Genomic DNA, 24,608 nt, shown 5'->3' on the forward strand with positions numbered 1-24,608 from the left:
CGGGCACCTACAGCAACAGCAAATAGCAAACAAGAAGGACACAGAAAGCCTGTCAGGGTCTGACACATGTACTATCGAAGATATTTATATACAATTTATATAAACAATAAAAGGCATTTTTCCATTTTGTCCGAACCCAGCCACATAGGCATAGTGTTTCTCAGTCTGCCTCCACTTGCGTCACCACCTAAGTTCCACCGCAACGGTATTTCTTCGTGCTTAACTTCATGAAAAGTGCTGCTGCATGCACTCTCGCGTGGCCTCATCCAGCTCCTCACCAAGGCTCCTTGCATCGGTCCCTTCCGCTGCATCGGGCCCCGCGCCCCACAGTGCGCTTTTGCTGTGGAGGAAAGGTGCGGCAGCAATTGCCGTTGCAAACAGAGCAGTGTGTTGTGCGTGTCCGATGCGCTCCGTTGTGCAGCACCAGCTCTCCGGGGAGTGTCTTGAGGACTGGCCCTGTGCATGAAGAACTGAACCTCTCCCATAGCACAGCTCTCTGGCTGCGTCCTGCTGCTGGCAACAGTGGCCTCTGCCTACCTGATGCTCAGGAAGATGTCCGTGTCATCCTGCTGCAACCCAAACATCATCTCAGTCAGGAGGGCAGCTTTGGAACCGGACATCAGCTGGACCTTGCAGGAGCGCCTGGAGGGCAGCACTGTCAGACTGCAGTGTTCCGACTTAGGCAAACGCTGCCAGGCTGCTTTTAGCAATATCTGGAACCAGCGGGTGGTTTTCTCCATGTCCAGGTAGGGGCCAGTGCAGAGGGTGCCTAGGAGGCTGGCACCCTGATTTTCCATCAGCTCCTCCTTGGGGTGGTGGATGAAGCACAGCGCGCCCGCCACCAGCTGCTCCTGCCCGCAGGTGCACTTCAGCTCTACGCGGAGCATGGGGTTCCTCAGCAGCTCCCCCTCTGTGGTGCCCCACTCCATATGGAAGGCATGTCCTTGGGGGGGCTCCAGGGGCACGAGCAAGCGGTAGACAGCGTAAGTGTTGTGGGGAATCGAGCCTTGTAAGGCAATGCCCACACTGATGGCTGGCTTCAGTCGTGGCATGAAACTGGTCCTGGAGAGTTCTTGGCAGACATAGAGCAGCTTATTCAACAGCTGCTGAAGCATCACAGACAGTTCTGACAGATCCGGGGGGCACTTGGTCGAAACTCTTGCCACATCCAGCGCAACACTGGGTTCCTCTTCTTGGTCCTCCTTACACGCCTTGTTTTGGGAGCTGCCCTCCTTGCTGCTGCTCTCTGGCTGATGGCTGCTTTTGCTGGGACAGCACCACAGCACTAAGCACAGGACCAGGGGTGCAGCAATGGCCCATAACCACCAGTGCTGCCGGGCAGCCGAGAGCAGGGCTCCCCAGGTAAAGCCGCTCTTCTGCTCCAGCTCCTGCAGCAGCCGAGACGTCTCCTGGTTCAGCTGCTGGGCACGCTGCTGCATGCGCTCATGTGTGGCATCATCCAGCTCATCACCAACCATCTGTTGTTGCTGGATGAGGCTTACTACCAACCAATAGAAGAACGTTGCAGCCATGGCCTGCAGGAGGAGAGAGAGAAGGGCTTCAGTGGGGCTGGGCAGGAGGGAGCTGGCTGTGGGAGCCGCAGGGAGCTGGGGGCAGGCAGGGGAGGGGGTGAGCCAGCTGGGCGGCAGCAAGGCCTGCGCCCAGCCCCAGCACCCGGGCGTCCCCATGCCCTGCCCAAGGCGCTCCCGCCAGTGGCTGGGCCCTCGATGCAGGGTGAAATAACTAAAACTTTGCACCCCGTAGTAGCAAACCCATATACGCTTTTAACAAAGTTGAGGATCACTTGATTTGGGTTACAGTGTTAGACTTAAAAGATGCCTTTTTCTGTCTACCCCGAGCTCAGGAAAGTCAAAAGCTTTTTGCTTTTGAATGGGAGTCTCTCAACAGAGGGAGAAAGGTGCAGCTAAGCTGGACGGTTTTACCACAGGGATTTAAAAATAGTCCCACTTTGTTTGGTAACCAACTAGCCAAAGAATCGGAACAATGGCAACAGCCACTGGGAGATGGCGTTCTTCTACAATCTGGAGATGACTTATTAATAGCGACCGAAACAGAAGAAGAATGTGTACAACGGACGATCTCTCTTGTAAACTTCTTGGGTTTAAGTGGCTATAGAGTCTCCCAACAGAAAGCACAGCTGGTGCAAGAAAAAGCGGCATACCTGGGATACGAAGTCTCCGCTGGGCAACGCTCCCTGGGAAGAACAAGGAAGGAGGCTGTCTGCCAGACACCCAGACTGGAAACGGTGAGAGATCTACGAACCTTTCTAGGAACGACAGGTTCGTGTCGTCTATGGCTATATCAGTATGGACTACCTGCAAAGCCTTTATCTGATCCGCTGAGCACAACCCGAATCAACGTAACATGGACTCCCGAGGCAGACAAAGCATTCAAGGCTGAAATGAGAAGGCAGGGTGAGAGCCCACCCGCGGGGGCCAGCCTTTCTCCCCCAGCCCTCGTCCAGCCCAGCCTCCCACCACGTGTGCACTCACGGTTGGCCCAGGCCTGCTGGCGCCCCTGGTAACTGTCCCCATTGTGACATCTGACATCCCAGGCCTGCTGGCGCCCCTGGTAACTGTCCCCATTGTGACATCTGACATCACCAGAGCGCATCACAGGCACGGCCACCGGCCAGCCCGGCCTTTGGCCCCAGCCCGCCTCAGCGGCTCACAGCTGCCCTGGTGTACTCCTTGAGGCTGGGCTAGAGTTAATTTCCTTCACAGCCGCTTGCCATGTGATACGCACGCTGCTATAGTTTGGACGTATTGTCATATAGAATCAGAGAGTCGTTTAGGTTGGAGAAGGCCTTTAAGATCACCGAGTCCAACCGCAAACCCAGCACTGCCAAGTCCACCAATAACCCATGCTGCGGTGCGCCACGTCTGCGCGTCTTTTAACTACCTCCAGGGATGGTGCCTCCACCACTTCCCTGGGCAGCCTCCTCCAGTGCTTGACAACCGTTTTGGTGAAGAAATCTTTCCCAGTATCAATCTAAACGTCCCCTGGTGCAACCTGGGGCCTTTTCCTCTTGTCCTAGCGCTTGTTACGTGGGACAAGAGACCGACATGCACCTCGCCACAACCTCCTTTCAGGCAGCTGCAGAGAGCGCTAAGGTCTCCCCTCAGCCTCCTTTTCTCCAGGCTCAACACCCCAGTTCCCTCAGCCGCTCCTCGTCAGACTTGAGCTCCAGAACCTTCACCAGCTCCGCTGCTCATCTTTGGACGCGCTCCAGCACCTCAGTATTTTTCTTGTAGTGAGGGGCCCAAAACTGATCGCGCTGCTCGAGGTGCGGCCTCAGCAGTGCCGAGCACAGGGGGACCATCATTCCCTAGCCCTGCTGGCCGCACTATTTCTGACACAGGCCAGGGCGCTCTTGGCCTTCCTGGCCACCTGGCCACACTGCTGGCTCATATGCAGCCGGCCGCTGACCAACACCCCCAGGGCCTTTTCCTCCAGGCAGCTTCCCAGCCACTCTGCCCCAGGCCTGTAGGGTGGCGTGGGGTTGCTGTGGCCCGAGTGCAGGGCCTGGCACTGAGCCTTGTTGAACCTCATGGAATTGGCTTTGGACATCAACCCAGCCTGTCCACACCCCCCTGCAGAGCCTTTCTGTCTTCAAGCAGATGAACGCTCCTGCCCAGCTTGCTGTCGCCTGCAAACTTACTGAGGGAGCACTCAAGGCCCCCGTCCAGATCGTCGAGAAAGAGATTAAACAGAACTGGCCCCGGGACTGAGCCCTGGGGAACACCGCTTGTGGCTGGCCACCAGCTGGATTTAACTCCTTTCGCTACCACTCCTTAGGCCTGGCCACCCAGCCAGCTTTTGGCCCCGCAAAGAGTGCAGCCGTCCAAGCCATAAGCAGCTCGTTTCTCAGCAGAATGCTGTGGGAAATGGCGTCAAAGGCTTGTCAGACGCTCACAGCTTTTGACCCAGGCGGCTCCCTTGGTGCTGACCACTGTGCTTGTGGTCGAGGGTGTGCTCTTGGTGCCTTTGGGACAGCAGCGGGTGCGGGGTGGTATATCTCCCGATATCCTGGTGGCGGGACGGGGCCTCTCCACGGCAGGATCTCTGTGCTGCTGTGCCACTGCGAGAGGACATTGCTTCCAAAGAGATGTTTCCCAAGGGGCATGACGGGGTGCGGGTGGACGTTTCCCAGCAGGCAACTCCCGCTGCCGAGAGAGCACCGTCTTCTCCATGTCCAGCATGTTCACTTCTGCGGTACCAGCTCCCTGGGGAGTGTCTGGCACGGGCAGATTCTCCAGCCGGACCCCAGTGAACACGTGGAGGCACATCAGCGGTGCCTCCCGCTTGGTCCCTGCCCAGCCGCAGCTGCCAGGGAGTTTCTGAGCCCGTGTGGCATTGCCACCGTGGCCGTGAAAGTGTGAAGGGGAAGCAGGGTGACTATCATCTTTGCAGCCACTGTGGTCTTCAGCGGCTATTGTATCCCATGTAATCCATGATTTAAGTTTCATGGTATAGGAATGACTCCAGCAGGAACTGCCTGAACCACTGGAGGACAAGCCTTACAAGAAGCAGCGCAGGTGTAGCAGTGATCTGACCTGAGCTGGCTTTGGTGCCTGATAACCCCATACCAACACAAAACCTCTCCTCTGCTGAATGACCACCATAATAGACTGTGTTCATTGACTAAATGAACCCAACGGATATTTTGTGGACATTTTTTAGACATTTTTACAGGGGTGGTCCATAGACTAGGGGAACGGTATCTGTGTATTTTATCAAAGGATGGGAAGGGTGATGGTGGTTAATGAGGTTGTATTGGAAAGTGTGGCATGATATAAATGGTATGGAATAATGGGTGGATACTGACCTGGCTTCAGCTACAATCAATTGGTTTTCTTCTTAGTAGCTAGTGCAGTGCTGTGTTGTGGACTTGGTGTGAGAGCAATGCTGATAAATGTCAGCATCCTTTAGTTGTTGCTTGACGTGGAAGGTTCAGATACAATCTGTCCTTCACAACAGCTGCAACTTGCTACAACTTTGGCCTGCTATTACAACACAGTTACTTGGTCTGGATTGCTCATAATATGCCCATTGTGTCTAGCCACTCCACAGTTGCTAGGTAACGTTTACACTAAATCTAGGACTTTTCAGTTCCTTGGGCTCTGCCAGCAAGAGGGCTGGATGGTCATGGAAAATTGGGAGGGGACACAGCTGGGACAGCTGACCCAAGCTAGCCATAGAGGTATTCCATACCATATGGCGCCATGCCCAGTGTATAAACTGGGGGAAGGAGGAGAAAGGCGGGGACATCTGGCATTATGGCGTTTGTCTTCCCGAGTAACTGTCAGGCGTGCTGGAGCCCTGCGCTCCCGGGGATGGCTGAACACCTGCCTGCCTGGGGGAAGCAGTGAATGAATTGTTTTGCTTTGCTTACATGTGTGGCTTTTGCTTTACCTATTAAATTGCTCTTATCTCAACCCTCAAGTTTCACATTCTGATTCTCCTGCCCATCCCTCTGAGTGAAGGCAGAGCGAGTGAGCGGCTGCATGGTGCTTGGCTGCTGGCTGGGGTTAAAACATGACAGAGCCAACAATTCCTAAATGTAGTGCTAATATCCAAATGTGTGACAATAAAGTTTAATATTTCTGATGGGGGGAAGGAGGGCAAAGAAGTGACTTCTGAAGTGGACATTTTAATAAGAGGTTAAAGATTTCCTCTTTATAAGTTTTACATGGTTGAAGTCTTGGAGGAGAGACACTGGGCGAGTTTCTAGCTTAGAACTGTGGGAATTACAGGCAGAAGAGTCCTCTGCTAAAACTCTAACAACAGGGCTGTGTCCAGGGGAAATATTGTTCCCCCCCCTCTGCTAAAAAGCCCCAAAACATTTCCTCACACATGATTCAAGCTTGGAATATTTTAATATAGAACTTGGCAGAAAGAAGATCCATAGATGTTTCCCATAGTAGACTGCCCTTCATTCTTCTAAGCATATTTAAAATCAAAGTATCTTAAATTCCCCCAGCAATGCCATTTATTGTACACATAAATAAACAACTCAGTAGGCTACAACTCATGATGGTAAAGAATTTCTTCAGAACAGGACAAAACATCAGTTTCCAGAGTTAAGTTTTTAAACTGTAACTGGACATGGTTTTATATAGTGTTAGTAACCACCACCATACTGCCTGAAAACATTCACAGTGTTCATATTTAATAGTGTTACACACAAATTACTTTATTAATAAAATTCCCAAACCAATGCACATACACGTACTTGAAACAGAGGAGAATCCTTGTGTAGCATTTAGGTGCTTATTTCTCAGTAGAAAAGGCCCTCTTCATCAATGGTGGGGGTGCTTTTCCAACATCAAACATCATTTCCAGCAGAGGATTATTAAGGCAGCACCAGTCAGGTATGCGGCCTGTCTGGCTGTAATATTCTTTGGACACAGATCGACTCCCAAGTATGTCCTGAAGTGCTCCAAAAATGGCTCCTGCATTATTGGAGGTGGTGAGAAGTTGCATTAATTTGATGTACTGAATTTCTTTTTCTACTTCTTCCCACCAAGAATCCCAACAGTTTTTTTTCATTTCTGTCCCCAAAATTAAAGGAATGAAAGGATATAACCACTTTCCTTGTCAGTAGCCCAGCTAGTCCCAAATTGCTTCCATTTATGTCCCCGAAAGTAACTGAAAACAAAGAATCATGTAGTCTCTGCTGACAGCTAAACTGGCCTAGTTGACCTGCTTCTTATGACAAAGCTTCCTAGAAGTTTTTATTTTAAGCACTTCAAACAAACCACCTTGTGTTTAAGAAAACTTCCTCTCCCCAGAAAGTGCATCACACAATACGCATAAGAAGTTTACATGATTCAAGACTGCAGCAGCTGACTAGCACTGCCAGTAAAGAAAAGTATGAGAGAACTTGGTGCATAAGTCATTCTTGTTTGCTAATCTTAGAAGTGGACTCAAAAGGTTTTAAAACCAAAAGTTTATAAACATCTACCTTTCAAAGCATATAGAAATAAAATATCTACCTTTACAGTTAAGGTTAGTTTCTCACACATACCAGTTGGGCTCAACTTAGTAACCAAAAGCTTGGAAAAGCATGAATTCTTATCAACCTGAGAACATTTCTGAGGAGTTGCTAGCAATGCAAAGCCCTACCATTTCTCTGACTCACGAGTACAGCATCCAAAACCCATCACAGATGTGCTGTATTTGTTACTGGCACTTGCAAACAGCACAGGGAGTTAGCAGCCTCAGGTGTCTCCATAGCTCACAGCTCCTCAGTAATTAAACTTGCTTTTTCAATAGGCAGATCTTCCCACACGCAGAAGGTCTCTGGTCTAATTACTTTACTTGTGTCACAACATGGTGGTACCCCTGTACTGCACTTGAGTCAACACCTTATCTTCCACACCTCTTTCAAATTGCTCATCACCTATTTAAAGCTCCTATAACCTGCAGCACCATTCTGCGCTCCAAATGTCCCTGAGCGTGCTTTACTCCACACAATTTCTTTCAGAAGGGCGTAACGATTCCAAAGAGCTCCAGTGCAGCTTGATTTCAGTTCTACTAACTTTTACAGCTATTTATTCATTACAAATCTCACTTGGAAGGTCTGTTTTTCACTTTGTACCTTTGCTTAGTAGTGTTTTCATTCTTACCTCCCAGCCAGGCCACACAGTTGGGTTTTGCAGGTGGAGTATGAATTCTGAAGGTTTTAGTGGCAAGTGCTTCTTTGTATTTTGGTTTCTCTACCAGGTATCTAATTTCAGCCATAAGCCTGTGAAGGAATCCTGGCAACATAGCAGTGCCACCAGTAACTACCAAGTTCTCTGCCAGCTGCTTCCTGGTGTCTATTGGACACTAATGCAAAGAGGAATAATAATACAAAACCACACATTTTAACTCAAGTTGCACAAACCAGCATTCAGAGGTCTGTTAGAAATTCAGTCAGTCTTTCTGTGCACTTCCACTACCTGGCTGAAACATAACAAACATAATTTTTCCCCAGACTTCCCAAGAAAAGGCTTAGGAACTGCCCATCTGAGGCTTTCATGGGCACATTGCGAGTGCCTGTAAAGCCCTTCAGCTGAGAGAGGCCAAGACAACAGAGGACAGAGGTTATGAGTGCCAATAATTCCCAGAGTTCTGTGAGAAGATGTGTCAGAGAGAGGTGAAGCCTCAACCAGTGCTCTCAGAGAGGGAAAACACATACGAGACTGACCCTTTTTAGCTCCATGTCGGAAAAAGGTACTATAGAAGTCTCAGTGGCAGAAAAGGTTTCTGCTGGAGCTTGCTTTAGGCATCAGATAATCCAACCAGAAGACACAAAGGCATGAGAAGACCAAGCTTTGTCAGTTCTGCGCCTCACAAACAGATCTGCCCTATCCCTCTGAAAAATATTCCAGACTGCTGTGGTCCTCTTGTCCACAGGAAGTAACTGGATGCTATTTAACACTTTTTAATTTAACATTTCTCTCTGCCAAAGAGTGATGCAAGGTAAATGCCTAGAGGTACAGAGGTGAGGGGTCAAGGCACAGATTTAAACTATTTGTTTTCATAAGGATTTCTAATTGAAACGTTAGTTACATCATCCAAGCCTATGACTCTCCAACAAATTATATCTCAGCAAACTAATTTAAATGGCAGTGATAACTACAGGAAGTCAACTTTAATTAACACATGTACACCATCACATAATGAAAATTTCCATGTATAGTGTTTTCCTAATGCATTATTTTCCTAACAAGAAATGAAGTGTTTGTATATGCCAAGAACGAATCTAATATGCTGCCTGTAATAGAGATGTCCAAATTAATTTTATTCTGTCTTAGGAAAACCAGAAGTCTGCAGGACTCAGTCTAACTGAGGAAAACACCTTGAAAAAAGAAGAAAAAGAATCCTGTGTCATTTCAGTTTAAGCAGCGTGATTCCTACAACACCAAGTATTAGTCACTCCATCATCATTACATATGTAGAGCCCCACCCCCAAACAAGCGCAAGCTAGGTTTTTACTTTTGCTGAGGAGTGAGCACTGCTTTCTTAGAAAACTGTCCTACACATGCTGCAGTACAACAAAGAGTAAGAAAACAATCACAGAGTGGATGACACATGGTGACTTACTACCCCGCAGAAATTCAAGTGGCAGAACGCTAGGAGTCATGCTGTGAAATGTTTTCAACCAACCGCAACCTGCAGTCAGAATGGTGTTACTCTAGAAAGAGTAATTTATAACAGCAGATTCTCTAAGGCTGAAGGCATTCAATAAATTGTTTATAATATATAGATACCTGAACAAGTGAATCTAAGATCAAAGTGGCAACAGATGTCTCTTCATTATCCTGTTCAAACAGTATTTCAACAACAGAGTCTCTGTTGAAGACAGGAAACAAGTGTTAATGAGAAGCAACACTACACTATGAGCTAACACTCATGAACAGCAGAGCTGGAAATAACCACAGACTTCCTGCTGACAAAACAACATCACCACATCTGTCATACAGTCCATGCACCAGGCAGTGCCAACAGGGAGGACACAATGAATGCCCCGTTCACTTCGTTAAACCTGTCTCATCATCATGCATTAAAACTCTGTTTCTGTTTCCCCCATCCCAGCAATCTGTTTACTCTCATCTTCAACTGTGAGCTCTCTGGAGAACCTGACACCTCTTGTCATGGGCTTGCACTGTGCCCAGCACAAACCCTTAATTTATGAGGCATTAAAAGCATATGCAAGTGTTTCATTGAAATTCAATTTTATGAAAATTAATGTGCTTTTAGAGTTGAAAACACACCCTCCTAAAAATAAATACTCTGCTACAGTATTTCTTACCTGATAGGGCCAACTACATGGAGAATCTTTTCTCCATCTAAAGGATAGTCCACATCTGGAGGTGGTGAAGGACGCTAGAAATAATAACATACGTGCATTATTTTAGAGGCCCAAAAGGCTACATCCACTTCAAAAGACCAGGATAAGCTTTATTTTCCACCCACCTCAGCACCGCCACCAATGTTGAACTTGGCTGCTTGGATTTTCAGTCCTCGTTGGAGATCACTCACAAAACAAGTGCGGACTTCATAAAAGAAAAGAAAGGGGCAGAAGACAGACTTTGCTGGATCCCTTCATTACCAATAAAGACAATAATTTTGCTTAATTTAGAGAACACACACCTTAGGCCCTTGCTGGTCCAAGACACCATCAGATAAATACAAAGAAAAAATGGTCTCTACGCTTTAACAGAGTTCAGATGCTATCTAGACCATGAATTTAAATGAAGCCGACACTGAAACTATGCTAGGACAGGCAAGATTTCTTTCTCACACAAGGTACATAAGATTTTAAGACACAGCGATATTACTAATTGTGCTTTTGGCTACCACAATGTGCCAGGGTTTGTATTCTGCTGTCAAACATGCCACTGCAGGTCTTGCACCATGGCTTCAAATGAGACACTGCTCATTTTCTAAAGAAGCTGGAATCATACAATATTTTTCCTAAGGCAATTCTTCAGCACCCTAAGAATTCCAGAGGTTGGTTGTGGTGGGTTTTTTTCTTCAGGCAACACTGATAGAGCACAATTTAATTTGTATCCCAGCTGTTAGTGTTATTATATACTTATTTATTTGTATCTGGTCAAATAAGCATCTTCTTCATAAATGGATATCACAAAGAAACCACCCCTCAATACACAGACACTCACAATTCCAACCCTAGCATATTATATCTGGTTCCAAAAGACTGTGTAAAAGGACAACTGATCAGCAAATTGCGTTCAAGTCCAGGAATTAGAAATGCAACTTCCACTTGACATAGCACCAGCTTCATATTACTTATTTTGCATTTGACTGATGCATTTCTTCCTAATTTGGCCCAAGAGATACATACTCGTTGCTATTTCCTATGATTATATATATTTTTATATATGTTGCACATGAAACATTACATAGGAATTCATCCAAGTTCTGCCCAAAGATAGACTCTATTTTTTCTGGTGTAAATGTAGTCCTTGGCTCATCTTGCCTACCTGATTAACATGCCAAAATGTCTTTTCTACATAGGGTTTTTTTTTTTTCAAAATTGACTTTCAGGAAAATTGAGCCTTCCTAGTTAATTTATAAACAAACCTCACTTGAAATATTCTTGTGTCATGATGTTATGACTACTTAAATGCTGCGTTTGCAAACAAAACAGATTTATGGTAACAGGTTTTGAACATCTGCTAACTCTAAGTTCCATGTAGAGTACACACTGTACACATTCATATGCAAACAAAATGTCGGTAGTTAAAAAATGCAACACAACGTTAACCTGACCTCCTGGTCACAGGATACATACAATAGCGTAATACTCTTTCTGCACCGGTCTACCTAATGTGTCTGAGCTACATCTGAACAACACATAGGCTAAATGTGAAAGAGAAATTCAACATGATTTTGGTTTTGCTTTCAAAGAGGAAGAACACTGCAAGTTCTTCCAGTAGGTAAGAAACATGGTAAACAGAGAAGATAAAATAAATTCCTAAATATGAAGTATTGCACACTTGTTGTTATCACACCCTACTGAACAATATAAGAACTAGTTTCATGAAGCAGAAAATTTTACCTTTTATATCCTCTACTATGTCTTCTGGAACTGAGCCTGAAACAAAAAAAGTAAAAAGCTTTTGTTCTAGGTTGTTAAGTGTAGAAAGAGAACTTAAGAATGAAACTAAGTTTGAATTACATTTAATACATCAAAATTTCACTTTGACAAGAGCTTTTAAAGATTTCTAGGGAAGAAAGACTATTAAGAACAGAAATAAAAAGTATGTCTTCTCTCACAACAGGCTGAAAAATTACTACAGAACTTTTACCTCAGCCTTCATTCAAACCTGCTGCTATGAGTGGCTTATCATAAAAATAATATACCTGTTAAATACAGAGAAACAAATCCTGAAAGTAGATCACATAAGATGTGGTGAATACTAAAATAATTTTATTTACTGTTAATATTAACCCACTTTCCCCAGTGCAAGTTCACATATGCTACATCAAACAGACCTTACCCATCACGGATGGAAGGCTCTGTCCTTTGGCTAATCCTGTGTCAACTGTGCACTGCTCCAACAACTGATATTCCAGTTCCCTAAAACATGGCACGGGAAGTTAGTAGATAGTTATTAATTCAGGCTGATTCTCTGTATTATGCTTAAGGGACGTTATTTATTCCCTTCAGTTACATTCTTCTAAATATAAACTGAAACAGATTGATTTCTACAGCTTCTACTACATCAACAAAAGCCAAACAGCAGTAACTTTACAAATCAGACACTATCACAGTAACAGTTGTGATTTAAGTCAAGTTCAGCAGGAATCTTTGTTCATTAGTCAAAGATGAGCTTTCATAAATAAATCAGTAAAGTGGAATGTGTAACTGTGAACTTACTTGTGGATAGCCTTTCCTCCCAGGGGAAGAGAACCCCAGCAGCTCAGAATTGGAATTCCTTCATATATCTACATGACGCTCAGGAAATTCTCCTTTTTTGTTTAGGAGTTTTCAGTCTGCTGGAACTACATGTTTTTTCCTCTCAACAATCTCTTGCATTAGCTATTGGAAACACTTTCTAACTGCTTTTCTCTACAATTAATCTCTATTATATAAAGTCTGAAGTTATGAACCAGCCTTCCCAAGTTTTGAGGGAACACAGATTTAGCATGCCAGCTGTGAAAAGATTCCACACATCATGGTATCTTACAGTCAAAACCCAAACTGCCTGATCTGTTCCTATTACTTTTTAGCACACTTGAAGTCTATAAAAATATGTTGTCACAACAGCCCTACTGGTGAAAATTTTGTTTGCGTATTATGAAGGATACAGGCAGCACCAAGCTTTCTGCATATCCACAGTCTAGCACCATGGCAGAATTGATCCCAAGTGTCAGAAGAGACATTAGATGACTTGGAGCAAACAAAACGGAAGGTACCTACATGGAAACCAAAAGGACAATTAACAGAAGGGGGGAGTGGGGGGGAAGACAGAAACAAATCACCCAAAGCACTGATGTTTTCTCCAAATGTCATATTAAAAGAAAACCCAGGCAACTTTATCTTGAGGTAAGCATTTTTCATTTAGTTTTAAAGGTTGCATAATAACAAACAAAGCCCAACAGGATTCTACACTTGTCTGTGGTACGTACCAGTTACTTCACTAACAACGAACCTTGGAATGGGCTCGTAAGAAAAGTGTTAATTACTGAACTCATCTTAAGTCCTACACCAGGTTTCTTACTGCCATCGTCATTGAAAAGAAATCAAAGAAACTAAAAGAGCTACTTGAAATGTTGTAATAAGGACTTGAAGATGTGAACAAAGGTGCCAGAAAACCCATAAAAGCGTGCCTTTATGACAATGCACTGTTGCACACAAACTCACAGAAGAGGCCATTTTAAAACACTCTCCCAAAAGCAATGTGGAAACTCAAGTCCAAATTACACAAGAATTACTTTCTTCTCCCAGAATTCCATAAATCAAGTTTACTAGACAGAGACAGTTCCTTTAATGGAACACTTTGAAGCATGAATTAAACGAGCAGGTTCAGTAAATCTTGGATTTAAGGGCAACATCAACAATACTTAGCCCGAAGAAACAAGTTGTAATATTGAGGCTGTATTAATATGCCACCCTTATTATTTGCACCAAATGGAAATACTAGCCAGAGAGAACTAACCTCTGTCCTGGTTTCAGCTGGGATAGAGTTAATTTTCTTTTTAGTTGCTAGTGCAGTGCTGTGTTTTGGATTTGGTGTGAGAACAATGTTGATAACACACTGATGTTTTTGGTTGTTGCTGAGTGGTGTTTGTACTAGGTCAAGGACTCTGTAGTTTCTCAGACCTTGCCAGAGAGAGGGCTGAAGGAGCACGGGAAGTTGGGAGGAGACACAGCCAGGTCAGCTGACCTGAACTAGCCAAAAGGCCATTCCATAGGATGGCACATCATGCTTGGCATATAAACTAGGGGGGTTGGCCAGGGCCTGCCAATCATTGCTTGGGGACTGGGTGGGCATCAGTCAGCAGGTGGCAAGCAGCTGTACTATGTGTCACAAGTTTTCTTTTCTCCTTTCCCTTTGGATTTCATTCCTCTCTCCTTCTCCCTCCTCTTCATTCTGTTATTGTTATTACTATTATTATTGTTCCTTTGTTTTTATTTTATCTCAATTACTAAACTGTTCTTATCTCAACCCTCAAGTTTTACACTCTTTTCCAATTCTCCTCCTCACCCCCTTGGGTGAGTGGGCAATGAGCGAGCACTTAATTACCGGGTGACATTAAGCCACAACAACCTCACAGCAGTATTAGCTGGCTTAACAGGTTACGAAGTCTCTCCATCAAAATACAACTTTCCAAGTCACAAGTCATTTTCAACAACCAATTCTGCATGGGAGTGCTTTATCTGAGATGTGTTTTTTTCTTGTAAGGGGATTCGGAAAAAACCAATCCAAATCACTCAAATGTTTCAGCAATTTCAAGTCATCAGAAAACTTTATCTATAGTAGGAGAGAACTATGCAGAAGTTTAAGATTAGTTGGTAAACTGTGTTGTCGAAGCACAGTGAAGAAGTACTGCACACAAAGCAGTTTCACCACTTTTTACAGAAGAACCTTAATCTTTGTTCTACCTGAATTGAAGAATTATGGAATCATCTTCCAAAACATTTTCTGTTAGAACTAAGCAAGAATTAGGTTCAGACTTTTCTTCAAAAAGACCGATTAGCAGAAAAGAGAATGAATTTCAGGTAAGCTTTTATCTAAAAGGGTACAGCCAGGGGTTAGATCACATTAGGCAAAGACACTGACTCTGGTAGAAGTCATGAGATTTGCTGACGGAGCACCAACAAATGTTTAAATATATTCTGGCTTCAGGCAGTGCTCGATGGGGATTACTTGATCTGTCTGGAACAGTGCTATGTGAGCTGTATTTTTGTATGAACCAGAGAAACCTTTCAGATTCTTCTTAATAGCTCCTGTTTTGTGGCCTCATGAAGTCAGAATGGAACAAAAATGGCCTTCAGCTCAATTTCCAAGCCCTACCCCCCCAGATGACCACCTGCTTTTTTCCATCTTTTTTATGCCTCCCTCATTCTTTTGGCATTATTTTCATTTCTTTGTCTGCATCTGGTAGGGATTGTAAATAAAATTTCTACCAGCAAGTGCTATGCTGAGCATATACAGTAGTTAGGTAAAACACACACCTCAAAATGCTTGAAAAGAACTCTTGTGAGCGTGTCTCTGAAGTGTGAAGGGCACAAGACAGATTCTATGATCACAACACGCCGGTCTCTGGGATTCACCAGCAGATGTCTAAAACAGACAAGACACGTAAAACAAAACTGGTAAGATTAAGCACATATTATGACACCTACCTTGTTTTCATATTCCATTCTCCTCAAAAATCCTAAAAATATGCATTTAGGTAGCATTTCTACAGCAGATCCCCAAGTCTTTTTAATCTAAAAAACCTAACACTTTTCTAAAAGAAAGTTAGGAAGCTGAGTTACAGAAAGCAAGTTACAGAGCTATCTTCCAGCAGACTCTAGTTCTGAATACCTGTTATAACCTTCTAAATCAATATAAAGAAATGCAAAAATAGTCACGCATAATAGCCATTAATGCCTTGTCCAGTGTCATATAGTGTGCCTATAAAAGAGGAAGAATGACGATACAGATGTCCTCATTTCAGTGGAAGAAGATGGAATTGTCCTGATTTCAAATAGAAAGCAATGATCAAGGACAGGGGGAAAAAACCCCAAAACCAACCCTCACCAGAAGATCTGAGACACAGAAATTAAGTACTGGTTTCCCTGTGTCAAGTGATGATTCTTTACTGTGTGAAAATAAGGACTGGAAGTAAAGAGAAAAGACTAAGTCCAACTTCATTATTCATTAATCGTACTAAAAATACAAAAAAAAGAGGTAATGTTGGAGTAAAAACATTCCACGGGTTAAGATTCCTCCTTCCAAACCACTCTCACATGGAAAGAGCTCTGCACCAATATAAGATGAGCTTCAGCCCTACCAAAATCAGTGTAACTTCTTAGGTAATGACTCTTCTCTATCAAGTAGTTTATAAATGCCATAGTTAAAAGGCAACTTATAAAATACTTTCTATTTCTAGAGAGCAACTGATGCTGCAGAACATTAACTCTTTGTAATATAACCTGAATCTCAGCACCACTGAATTTCTCCTGCAAGAACACAGCCAGGCAGCCACCTGCAAAATCTTGTTTCTGTTTTCTTAATTCAACTAGACAGCAGCCTTCAGTCACGCTTCTAACACCTCCCAATTTACTCAGAAAAGAGCTGCAGAAGGCTTGCATAACTAACGTTCAAGTATCTGTTACCTGAAATACAGCATATGGATAAATTCCTTTAGATACGAATATAGCTCTTCCGTATTAATATTATACTGAACAACTTTGATAGGCTGTAAAGTAAAAATATCCACAGTTAGCTTAAATACTAGGCAGTGATTATACATAAATATATAAATGATATATAAATACATATATATGATAATATATATGAACGCATATAATCTGATACATACAAAGAAGTACTCACTCTTGCCTGATTTTGCTCTATGTCCTTAAAAATGCATCTCATAAACTCACGCTATAACTAAACTCCAGAATTTATTCATGCTAATTTTTCGTACTGGTATCTTATCTCAACATTAGTATTTCAAAGCTGCCATCCGCTACTAATGAAAAAAAACCCAAACACATAGCTAGGCAAAGAAATTTCTCAAGAAATGACCCAAACATAAGCTGCATGGGTGATGAGTATGTATTAACACCAGCACTGGTATCATGCTTACTTGTATCTAGTTATGATTTTTTAATAGCAGCAGTTACAAGATGATGAAAAATAGCCCACGATGGACAGAAAACATATCTGCAAATTCCTTCTATACCATAACATATATCAAACATTATAAAGGTAACACTGTTCAGGTAAAATAGTTTACCTTTGCAACATCAGGTTTCTTTATTTCACTAGGAATAATGCATCTTGGTCCTGTCTCTCCTGCAAAACCACACCTAAAAGAAAATATTGAAAACTTTATGATTTGGAGTCACTCTTTAATACACTGGGTCTAGCAATCAAAAGGCAATTAATTAGGGATATCTCTGTGACTGCAAAGAGGTGTCTTGTGTATTGCTTTTCTATCTAGCCTTTTTGAATGAGAAAGATTTTATATCTTTTTACTGACTCCCTCTCAGCTACATTAAACAAGTTTTCTTCACTTCTCTAAGGACTGTAATGCTCAGTTCTGATGCGCCTCCAAATTTCCACCGAGTAGTTTTCTGTTTATAACCATACACCTGCAACCTTCGTCATTGCCTATTAAATTTCCAAAGAACCATCTTCCTGTATCCCCCATACAGTCCCACAGTTTTCACTGAAACTCTCAGTAAGGCAAGATTAAGTTATCATGACATCTTTAAACCCTCATCTTCTATGACTCTTATTTCGAAGAAACAGAAGACAAAGACGTGATGATCACAATCATGCAGGTCCTATGGCCTATTTTGCTGCTGATCAGCAACATTTCACTGACACTTTTTTCCTACTTCCAGCACTGAAATGCATTACCTTCACAAGCATCCTGGGCGATACAAGGTATTACTGCCTCGAGATGACTGGTTAATACTCCAGGCCTCGACAAAACACGAGAGCTCTGCATCCAGCTTAGATGCAACATAATAAAAATAGCTGCAACCTCAAAACAAACTTTTCAGAAACCCATCCGGTTTTCATAAAGCAGTTGCACCTTAAATGGCACAAGAACCATGGACTGGAGAAGGCAAAACCAAAAGAAATTCAAGATTTGGTTTTAAGAAACTCAGTGCTTGACATTTGTTTCACCAGTGCCACCCCTATTAAGTACAAACCTCAGAAGAAAACTGCAGCAGAAAACACTAGTAGAAACCTACAAAGCTGCTGGACTTTGAGTATGTTTAATGTAAAAGGTCAATACTTTATTTTCATATTTGGCAACTATCAATGTGTTTCTTCAGGTCATTTCAGAAAAATAATCTGAAAATAGACACAAATCAGAATTTAATTTTTTAACTTAGTCTCCCAAAGACTTGTGTGGTCCCAGTATGTATAACTGTTGTCCCTGCCTGTCATCCTGACAACTTTTGAACTTTTGGTTAATTTCAGACTTATTTGGAAAAGAACAGACTTCTGTCATAATGAAGTTGATATCTCTTCTACAAGAATGAAGCCTGGAAACAGACCCTAAAAACAGACTATTCAGGGGAAATGCCTTTCCATGAGAGCATATTAATAGGCAAATAATGCCCATGGGATAAAACTTCACAAGTGCCCCAGATCTGAGAAAAGCCTGTGATCGACAATACGACATGAATCCACAAAAAGCCACTTCTGGAATTGCTCATGTCCATCCATGAAGGCTTTATTAAATCCTCTCCATAACCACACCATAGTGATTTCCAGGTAACAAAGCCTGCCTGCTGGTCTGCAATTACACAATCACTTGAAAGAAAGCAAGTACAACTTAATACAAAACAAAGTTTGACCAAGAAACCCTGTTCCTGCGACTCCTGCCTCTTTAGACAAGCAGAGAAATCCTCAGGGTTTCAAGGAGGTAAACACATCCACACCGCCACAGGCAGGGGCCTAGGATAGTAATATAGTACTATATTACTATATAGCAATATAGTATACATGTATATACATATGGTATACACCTGAATGTATGCTTTTGTTACAAGACAATCTTTTTTTCTGTATGCAGGTCACCTCTCCACACAGGCCACTGAAACCCTGGGAGCATTTCCACAGTATTTTAATTCCAGGCACTGGGCCGACTGCTTAAACAGCCCCTTTTTCACGAGGGCTGCACGGACCTTGGACACGAGTAAGGAGGTACCTGGAGGTTTCTAACATAACGGGGTATTTTAGCATTGGGCGGGCAGAGGCACGGCTACGTTTTTAGCCCACAACATAAATAACTAAAGACCGAGCACTTCTGCTTGCACCTCAAGTTTTACCCTTTCTTTATCTAAAACACGAGAGTACGAAAATAGGCATACTGTCGGCTTTGTACCACGCAGATCACCACAGAAAAGGGGCGAGGGGAAAAAAAGCCGCACAGTTATCCATCGCGACAGCAGGCCCGCCCCGCAGCCGCGACACTGGCTGCACGGCGAAGCCTGTCGCAACAGAAGGGGGGGGGGGGGGCGGGAGGCGCAGCGCCACTCACTTGGTGAAGGCCTCGCCCAGGTCTATCACGACGGCGGTCTTCTCACCGCCGCTGCCTAGGCCCTCGTAGAGCGGCATCGCGGTCTCACTCCCCCTCAAACGGCGGCGCGGCGGGGCCTTCCTCCTCCCCGGCGCGGCGGGGCCTTCCTCCTCCCCGGCGCGGCGGGCTGTCCGCGGCGCCTGCTCGGACCCGCGCCGCCGCCCGCCCTGCAGCGCTCCGGGAGGGCCAGGCGCGCAGCGGTCTCCCCTCCGCTCCGGCGGCGGGCGGGGAGGGGCGGTTTTCCCGCCGGACGAGGTCCCTGAGGCACAGCCCGGGTGGCGCCGTTGCTGGCTTGAAGGCGGGGCGGGGGGAGCGGGCGGCCTCGCTGCGGTGAGGAGATCAGCGCTTGGGCTTGCCCTGCCCCAGGGAAATGGCTGTGGTGCTCGGAGCTGGTGGAGGGTAAAGGCACGCTGGGGCGGCCGTGCTGTAGGGGTGCGTTAATTTACACCGCACAGCTCATTTCAGAGGGACCAAGCATCGCCTGTCTGTGCCTTCCAGCCATACATCGAACCATTTCTTGTATTCTAAAGCCCTCGCGAAAACTTAAAGCTACCACGAGCCCTGCAGCGTGTGCTCTGGCTGCCGTCAGATTTAATGCAAGAGCCATTTACTACAAGGCCAAATGCATAGGTACCCTCAGGGTGTAGTGTCCTTCCTCTCAAACAGAAATGAATGTTGTCTCAGGGGAGCAAAAAAGCCCCATCTCTTTACTGGTCCGAGAGAGCAGTGGTTCAAGAGTGAAGAAAGAAGCCCACAAATACAGTGAGGATAGAAATGATAACCACCATGGTAACCCATGCTTTCAAGACTGGCTCACCTGCGTCTCATGATCAGAGAGAGAGGTAGATCAGCTGTGGTGGTAGCCAACTGGTGGGGCACAAGTGCTAAAAATCTAATTCAAATTGGCTCAATTTCACCCATTTTCATGAAAGTATCATCGTGCTGGTTCAGCTGCAGTTTGCCTTCACCTGTGTTTTTTAAAGAAGGGAATATTGCTGTCCAGGCTTTCAAGATCACAGAGCCCCACAACAAACCACATTTCACAAAGTTTGCGAGAACACTATTATTTCAAATCCTGACAAAATTACAGGCTCTCAAAACCAAGATCTTAGTCCTGGAGCAAAGAAAAAACTCTGTAGAAAAGCATGCATGTGCCCACATACTAAAATAAAAGACTTTGAGTCAATGCTGAGGTTTTAATTCCATCAGGCTTAGAAAATGTTAAGTTTTTCTGAATAATCTTCATCTCTGTATTATAAGTGAATGTGAGCTCTGCTGCAGGTAAGGTCAGTCACCACTTGTTCACAAGTTACTCAAACTGAAATGCACATCCTTGCTTAGATGGTATTGACATTTCTGGTTTGAAGTAGCTGTGTCATGAAAGCACCTTAGCATGAGTTTGTGGGAATGGGCTCTAGAAGCACCTCAGGGTGTGGACGGAGAGACAGTTATCCAAAGCCAGACTGAAGAGAGGAAAAGCACATGCCAAAAGGCAGCACATGAAAGTCTCCCAAGAATTAATAATCCCCACAGGCTAGTAGTCCTGCTGAATCTGCCGGTGATAAACTCAGGAGTCCAAGAGTTTGGTGCATTCGTGCAAGGCTCTCAGCGTCAGCAATGGGTTGTCTGACTCCAACTGCATCCACAAAGGCAGTGGCTGTGCTATGCTGACAGAGACAAAATGATTATCTATACACCCAAAAAAACCAAGGCACCCTTTGAGGGACTTGGTGAACACCCACCTAGAAGCATTGGCACGTCAGTACGAGCCTCTATTTCTGGGTAAATAGCTGGGGTTGGCCTTCCAACTGTCTCTCCAGCTGGAACACAGAAAGAACATCTGTATGTGACTGAAGTGTGCGATCAGTTATCTACTATTAATAATAACAGATGGACTCTATTAATAGTAAGAGCTTAATAAATAAAAGGTGTTCTAATTAATATTGTTTGTGATACGTGTCTCCCTGTGACTTGATCCCCTAGTGGGGAAAAGTGATTTTATAACAGATGTTGGCTAGTGTAATGACGATCTGGGATCACTTGAGAGGGATTTCTAATGTAGCGCTTATCCAACTCCTAACAACCAGCTACTTTCCCCTACCAGTCTTCTTCTTCTTCTTTCCTCACAATAACCACACCTGTGAAATCAGCTCTCTTCAGGCATTGTCAGTGCCTGCCCAGGTGTGCAACTGTGGCCCTAATCACGTCCCAAAAGATCTGTCACAGAGTGTCTATATCAGCTAAGTGCATGAGACTCATTTCTTCTTCAGGGAAGCAAAATGAATATTAAAAAAGCGATTAACTGGTGACTTGGGTCTAGACGTTTGCTTATTGCTAGACAGGCAAGCCAAAGAGACTGAGTGCAGGAGGGCAAGAGCACTAATGAAGCAACAGGATTTCAAAGTAGTCTGTCATGACACTGATGTGCTCTGTTGCCACTGAACCCAAACCACCTGAGCTGTGAGCCACTGTAGTAGTTCATAGATGCTGTGTTTTTCAGGTACTCTGCAGCAGTGCTGTTTGTCCCACATCCATACGTTCTATTTAGGATCTGTGAAGGTGGAGGAGTGTGCGAGAGTTGGATGATGAGTGAGAGTGATATCAGACACCGAAAGCTGTCGCTGCCACCATCTGCTCTGTCACCTGAGCAAACCTCTGCACTAGCCCACTGTTGGACTAGCAGCTCTGCATAACTGCTTTCTCCTTGGCTCCTGTCACAGCCTTGTCACCTCCCCCGCTTCTGGTTTCTCTAAAGTCACCTGGGTTACAACCTGGGGTCAAGAGTGCAGAGCTAAGATGAGAAGGTCCATGTATGTGCGGAGCAGGAGTGCAGGCTAGAGGAGCTGAAGCAAATGGGCATCCTGGAAGGGCTCCGTATATCTGGAGGACACATGAGGAATCCAGGCAGTGCAGAGGGAGTGCAAGAAGGGTGTGAAGGGGAAATCTGCAGTGATGAAGTCAGGGGAGACTCTTTGCAAAGCCCTTGCATCCCTCAAAAACCCTTATATCTCTCCTTCAGGTACTATCCCACAACTCAATATAAGTCCATGCACTCTCCGTACGACCCATCACCAGCTTCCCATCCTGTCAGCTACCTCTCCTTGGAGAGAAAAACTGAGGATCAGGAACAAGGCTGTAGTGGTGATGTGAGATGCAGAAGTAGTGATGGGACCAGCACACAACCAGTGAATTCTGGAGGAGGAGGAATCATTGCCAAGGCAGCAGTGGAGGGTGCCAACACACGAACAAATAAACAAACAAAAGCCTGTAGCAATTAAATATTCTAATAGAGATCAAATTGCCTTGTGATTTTGTGTGGTTTTATGTTTTTAATGTTTTTGTAATTTTTTATGGTTAGTTTTTTATGCCCTTCCAGAATATGGAAATGCAGCTGAACTTTAAAACATATGCAAACAACAATGCCCAAAAATATGTTTAAATGTCATTCTCACAATAGAACCTTAACTCTGCCATAGTTGAGCCATACCCCAGTGTACCAAGGATATGTGCTCAGTTAGAATTAACACCTGACAGAGCTGGGACTTATATTCAAGGAAGTGTTCTCTATTTGGGCTTTCTTGCCCCAGAGTTCCCAAGTTTTCCTGGAGAGATAGCAACTGGACACAAAAGGAAAATTTTTCACAATGAGAACAATCAGCCATTGGAATGGTCTCCCTAGGGAAGTGGTGGATAGCCCAACACTGGACACTTTTAAGACTTAGCTGGACAAGGTGCTGGGCCATCTTGTCTAGTTTGTGCTTTTGCCAAGAAAAGTTGGACCAGATGATCCTTGAGGTCCTTTCCAATCTGCCATTCCATGATTCTATGATGAGTGACTAACTGGAGTGCTGTCTGCCATCACTGTTCAAGGACAGCAGGAGGAAAGTTGAGCAGTTTCTGTGCCTGGTGAGAATATGCTCTTGCCAGCATGCGAATTTTCATGCTTTAAAATTCTGTAAAATGCTCCCAAATCTCTCTGTGATAGGGGTCTTATAAAGACTAATATAAGATACTAAATTTTGTTGCTCTTGAAATACTTAAGGTCTAAAAATTGGAGTAAAGGTTTAGATATTATATGATTAAAGTACAATGTTTTCATCACCTGTTTTCATCCCAAATCTTACCTGTTTGTGATACCTTATCATGCCATAATTACATGTTTTCAGAACTGTGCTTATGTTTTAAATTAAATGTCTTATGTAAAAATAATTACTTAGATATGTTTTACAAAAATACTTGAAATACACAGCCCATCGCTTCCTCCTAATTATCACTGGGTTAGGAAAGATCATAGTTTACTGCTAATCACATCACCATCTTTATAGTCCATTGGAAATGTTTTCTTAAATGACATTAATCAATCAATCACAGTTAACATGAGTTCTGAAATGCAAGCTGCAGCTTAGAAGTGGCTTAATTTAATGGATGATCTTTCCAGAGCCTAGAATTTATTGATAATAGAAGCCAGAGACTTAGAAGTGTGCCAGCGTTTCATAACAAAATCCATCCATGCTGTGCTGGTTTAATCAAGGAAGCTGCTTGCATAATGGGAAAAGTGCTCACGCTCTCCCAGATATGCAACTGTTGAAGAAACAGATGGTAATGTTAACCTGTAAGAATCAGACTATAAACACATTCAAGATAACAATATAAATTAAGATAATTATTCACAGTCTAAGGAGATGGTAGGACAATTAAGCCAGCTAGTAAGCAGAAGGTTGAGGGGAGTAAGAAGCAGGATCTCCCTAATACAATAAAAAATTGTTCCCTGAATGCAGCCGGTTCCTTCAACTCTTGGGAGCGGTGGTGTCCTCTGACAAGCAAGGAAGAGGTCGCATAAGTATATAGAAATACAAGAAATAACAGTAGCCCGTTGAAATCAGTGAAGACTGTGATTTATATAGTATTTGTCGGACAGTTCCTTTCAGCTAATGCAGTCCTTTTCTTTTTTACTTTTTTTTTTCAAGACCCTGTTGGTATTGAAGCCACTGGCAGCAAAAAATCTTTTCAAATCTCACGCAGACATGTTATTGTAACAGAGCAGCACTGTGCACTCATCTGCAAGGAGCGGTGGTGAAAGCAATGCTGGTGCCTCGAGGTGGCAGCTACAGAACTATCCTGGAGGGTTAAAAGGGAACATTTTTCATAAAGAAAATGACTTTTCTGTATGAGTCCTGAAATACGGCAGCTCTCAGTTGAATTAAACCCCACAGTGCACTTGCAAACATTGGAAACATAAAAGAATGTGTCCTGCAGCATAAACACTGCAGGCCCGAATGGGTACAGCAACGAGGCATCATGCCCAG

General features: G+C 44.1%; 1 protein-coding gene across 2 annotated transcripts; it reads right to left on the reverse strand.

The window, feature by feature from the left end:
• Positions 1-5,881: 5,881 nt before the first annotated feature.
• On the reverse strand, positions 5,882-19,411 carry ACTR10 (actin related protein 10). 2 transcript variants are annotated; one of them, XM_037395193.1, is made up of 13 exons: positions 19,264-19,381; positions 16,996-17,068; positions 16,370-16,452; positions 15,221-15,329; positions 12,850-12,957; positions 12,419-12,486; positions 12,039-12,118; positions 11,597-11,632; positions 9,988-10,067; positions 9,824-9,897; positions 9,282-9,363; positions 7,653-7,854; positions 5,882-6,476 (listed from the first exon to the last, which is right to left on the reverse strand). In XM_037395193.1, exons 1-13 carry the CDS (start codon positions 19,338-19,340, stop codon positions 6,295-6,297), a joined length of 1,254 nt encoding a protein of 417 aa, XP_037251090.1. In that variant the 5' UTR covers positions 19,341-19,381; the 3' UTR covers positions 5,882-6,294. The 2 variants fall into 2 exon arrangements, with proteins under 2 accessions (XP_037251090.1, XP_037251091.1); XM_037395194.1 differs by lacking the exons at positions 16,370-16,452; positions 16,996-17,068 and having other exon boundaries at positions 19,264-19,411.
• Positions 19,412-24,608: the final 5,197 nt, after the last annotated feature.

The sequence above is a fragment of the Falco rusticolus genome, chromosome 7, assembly GCF_015220075.1.
Source record: "Falco rusticolus isolate bFalRus1 chromosome 7, bFalRus1.pri, whole genome shotgun sequence".
Taxonomy (NCBI): Eukaryota; Metazoa; Chordata; class Aves; order Falconiformes; family Falconidae; genus Falco; species Falco rusticolus.

Excerpts from the sequence above, each read along its gene's own strand:
- ACTR10 (XM_037395193.1), bottom strand. The coding sequence starts at position 19,340 with ATGCCGCTCTACGAGGGCCTAGGCAGCGGCGGTGAGAAGACCGCCGTC. Across the intron at positions 16,453-16,995 it reads AGAAACCTGATGTTGCAAAG|CCTATCAAAGTTGTTCAGTA; the intron begins GTAAACTATTTT and ends TTTACTTTACAG. Across the intron at positions 9,898-9,987 it reads ACATTGGTGGCGGTGCTGAG|CGTCCTTCACCACCTCCAGA; the intron begins GTGGGTGGAAAA and ends TATTATTTCTAG.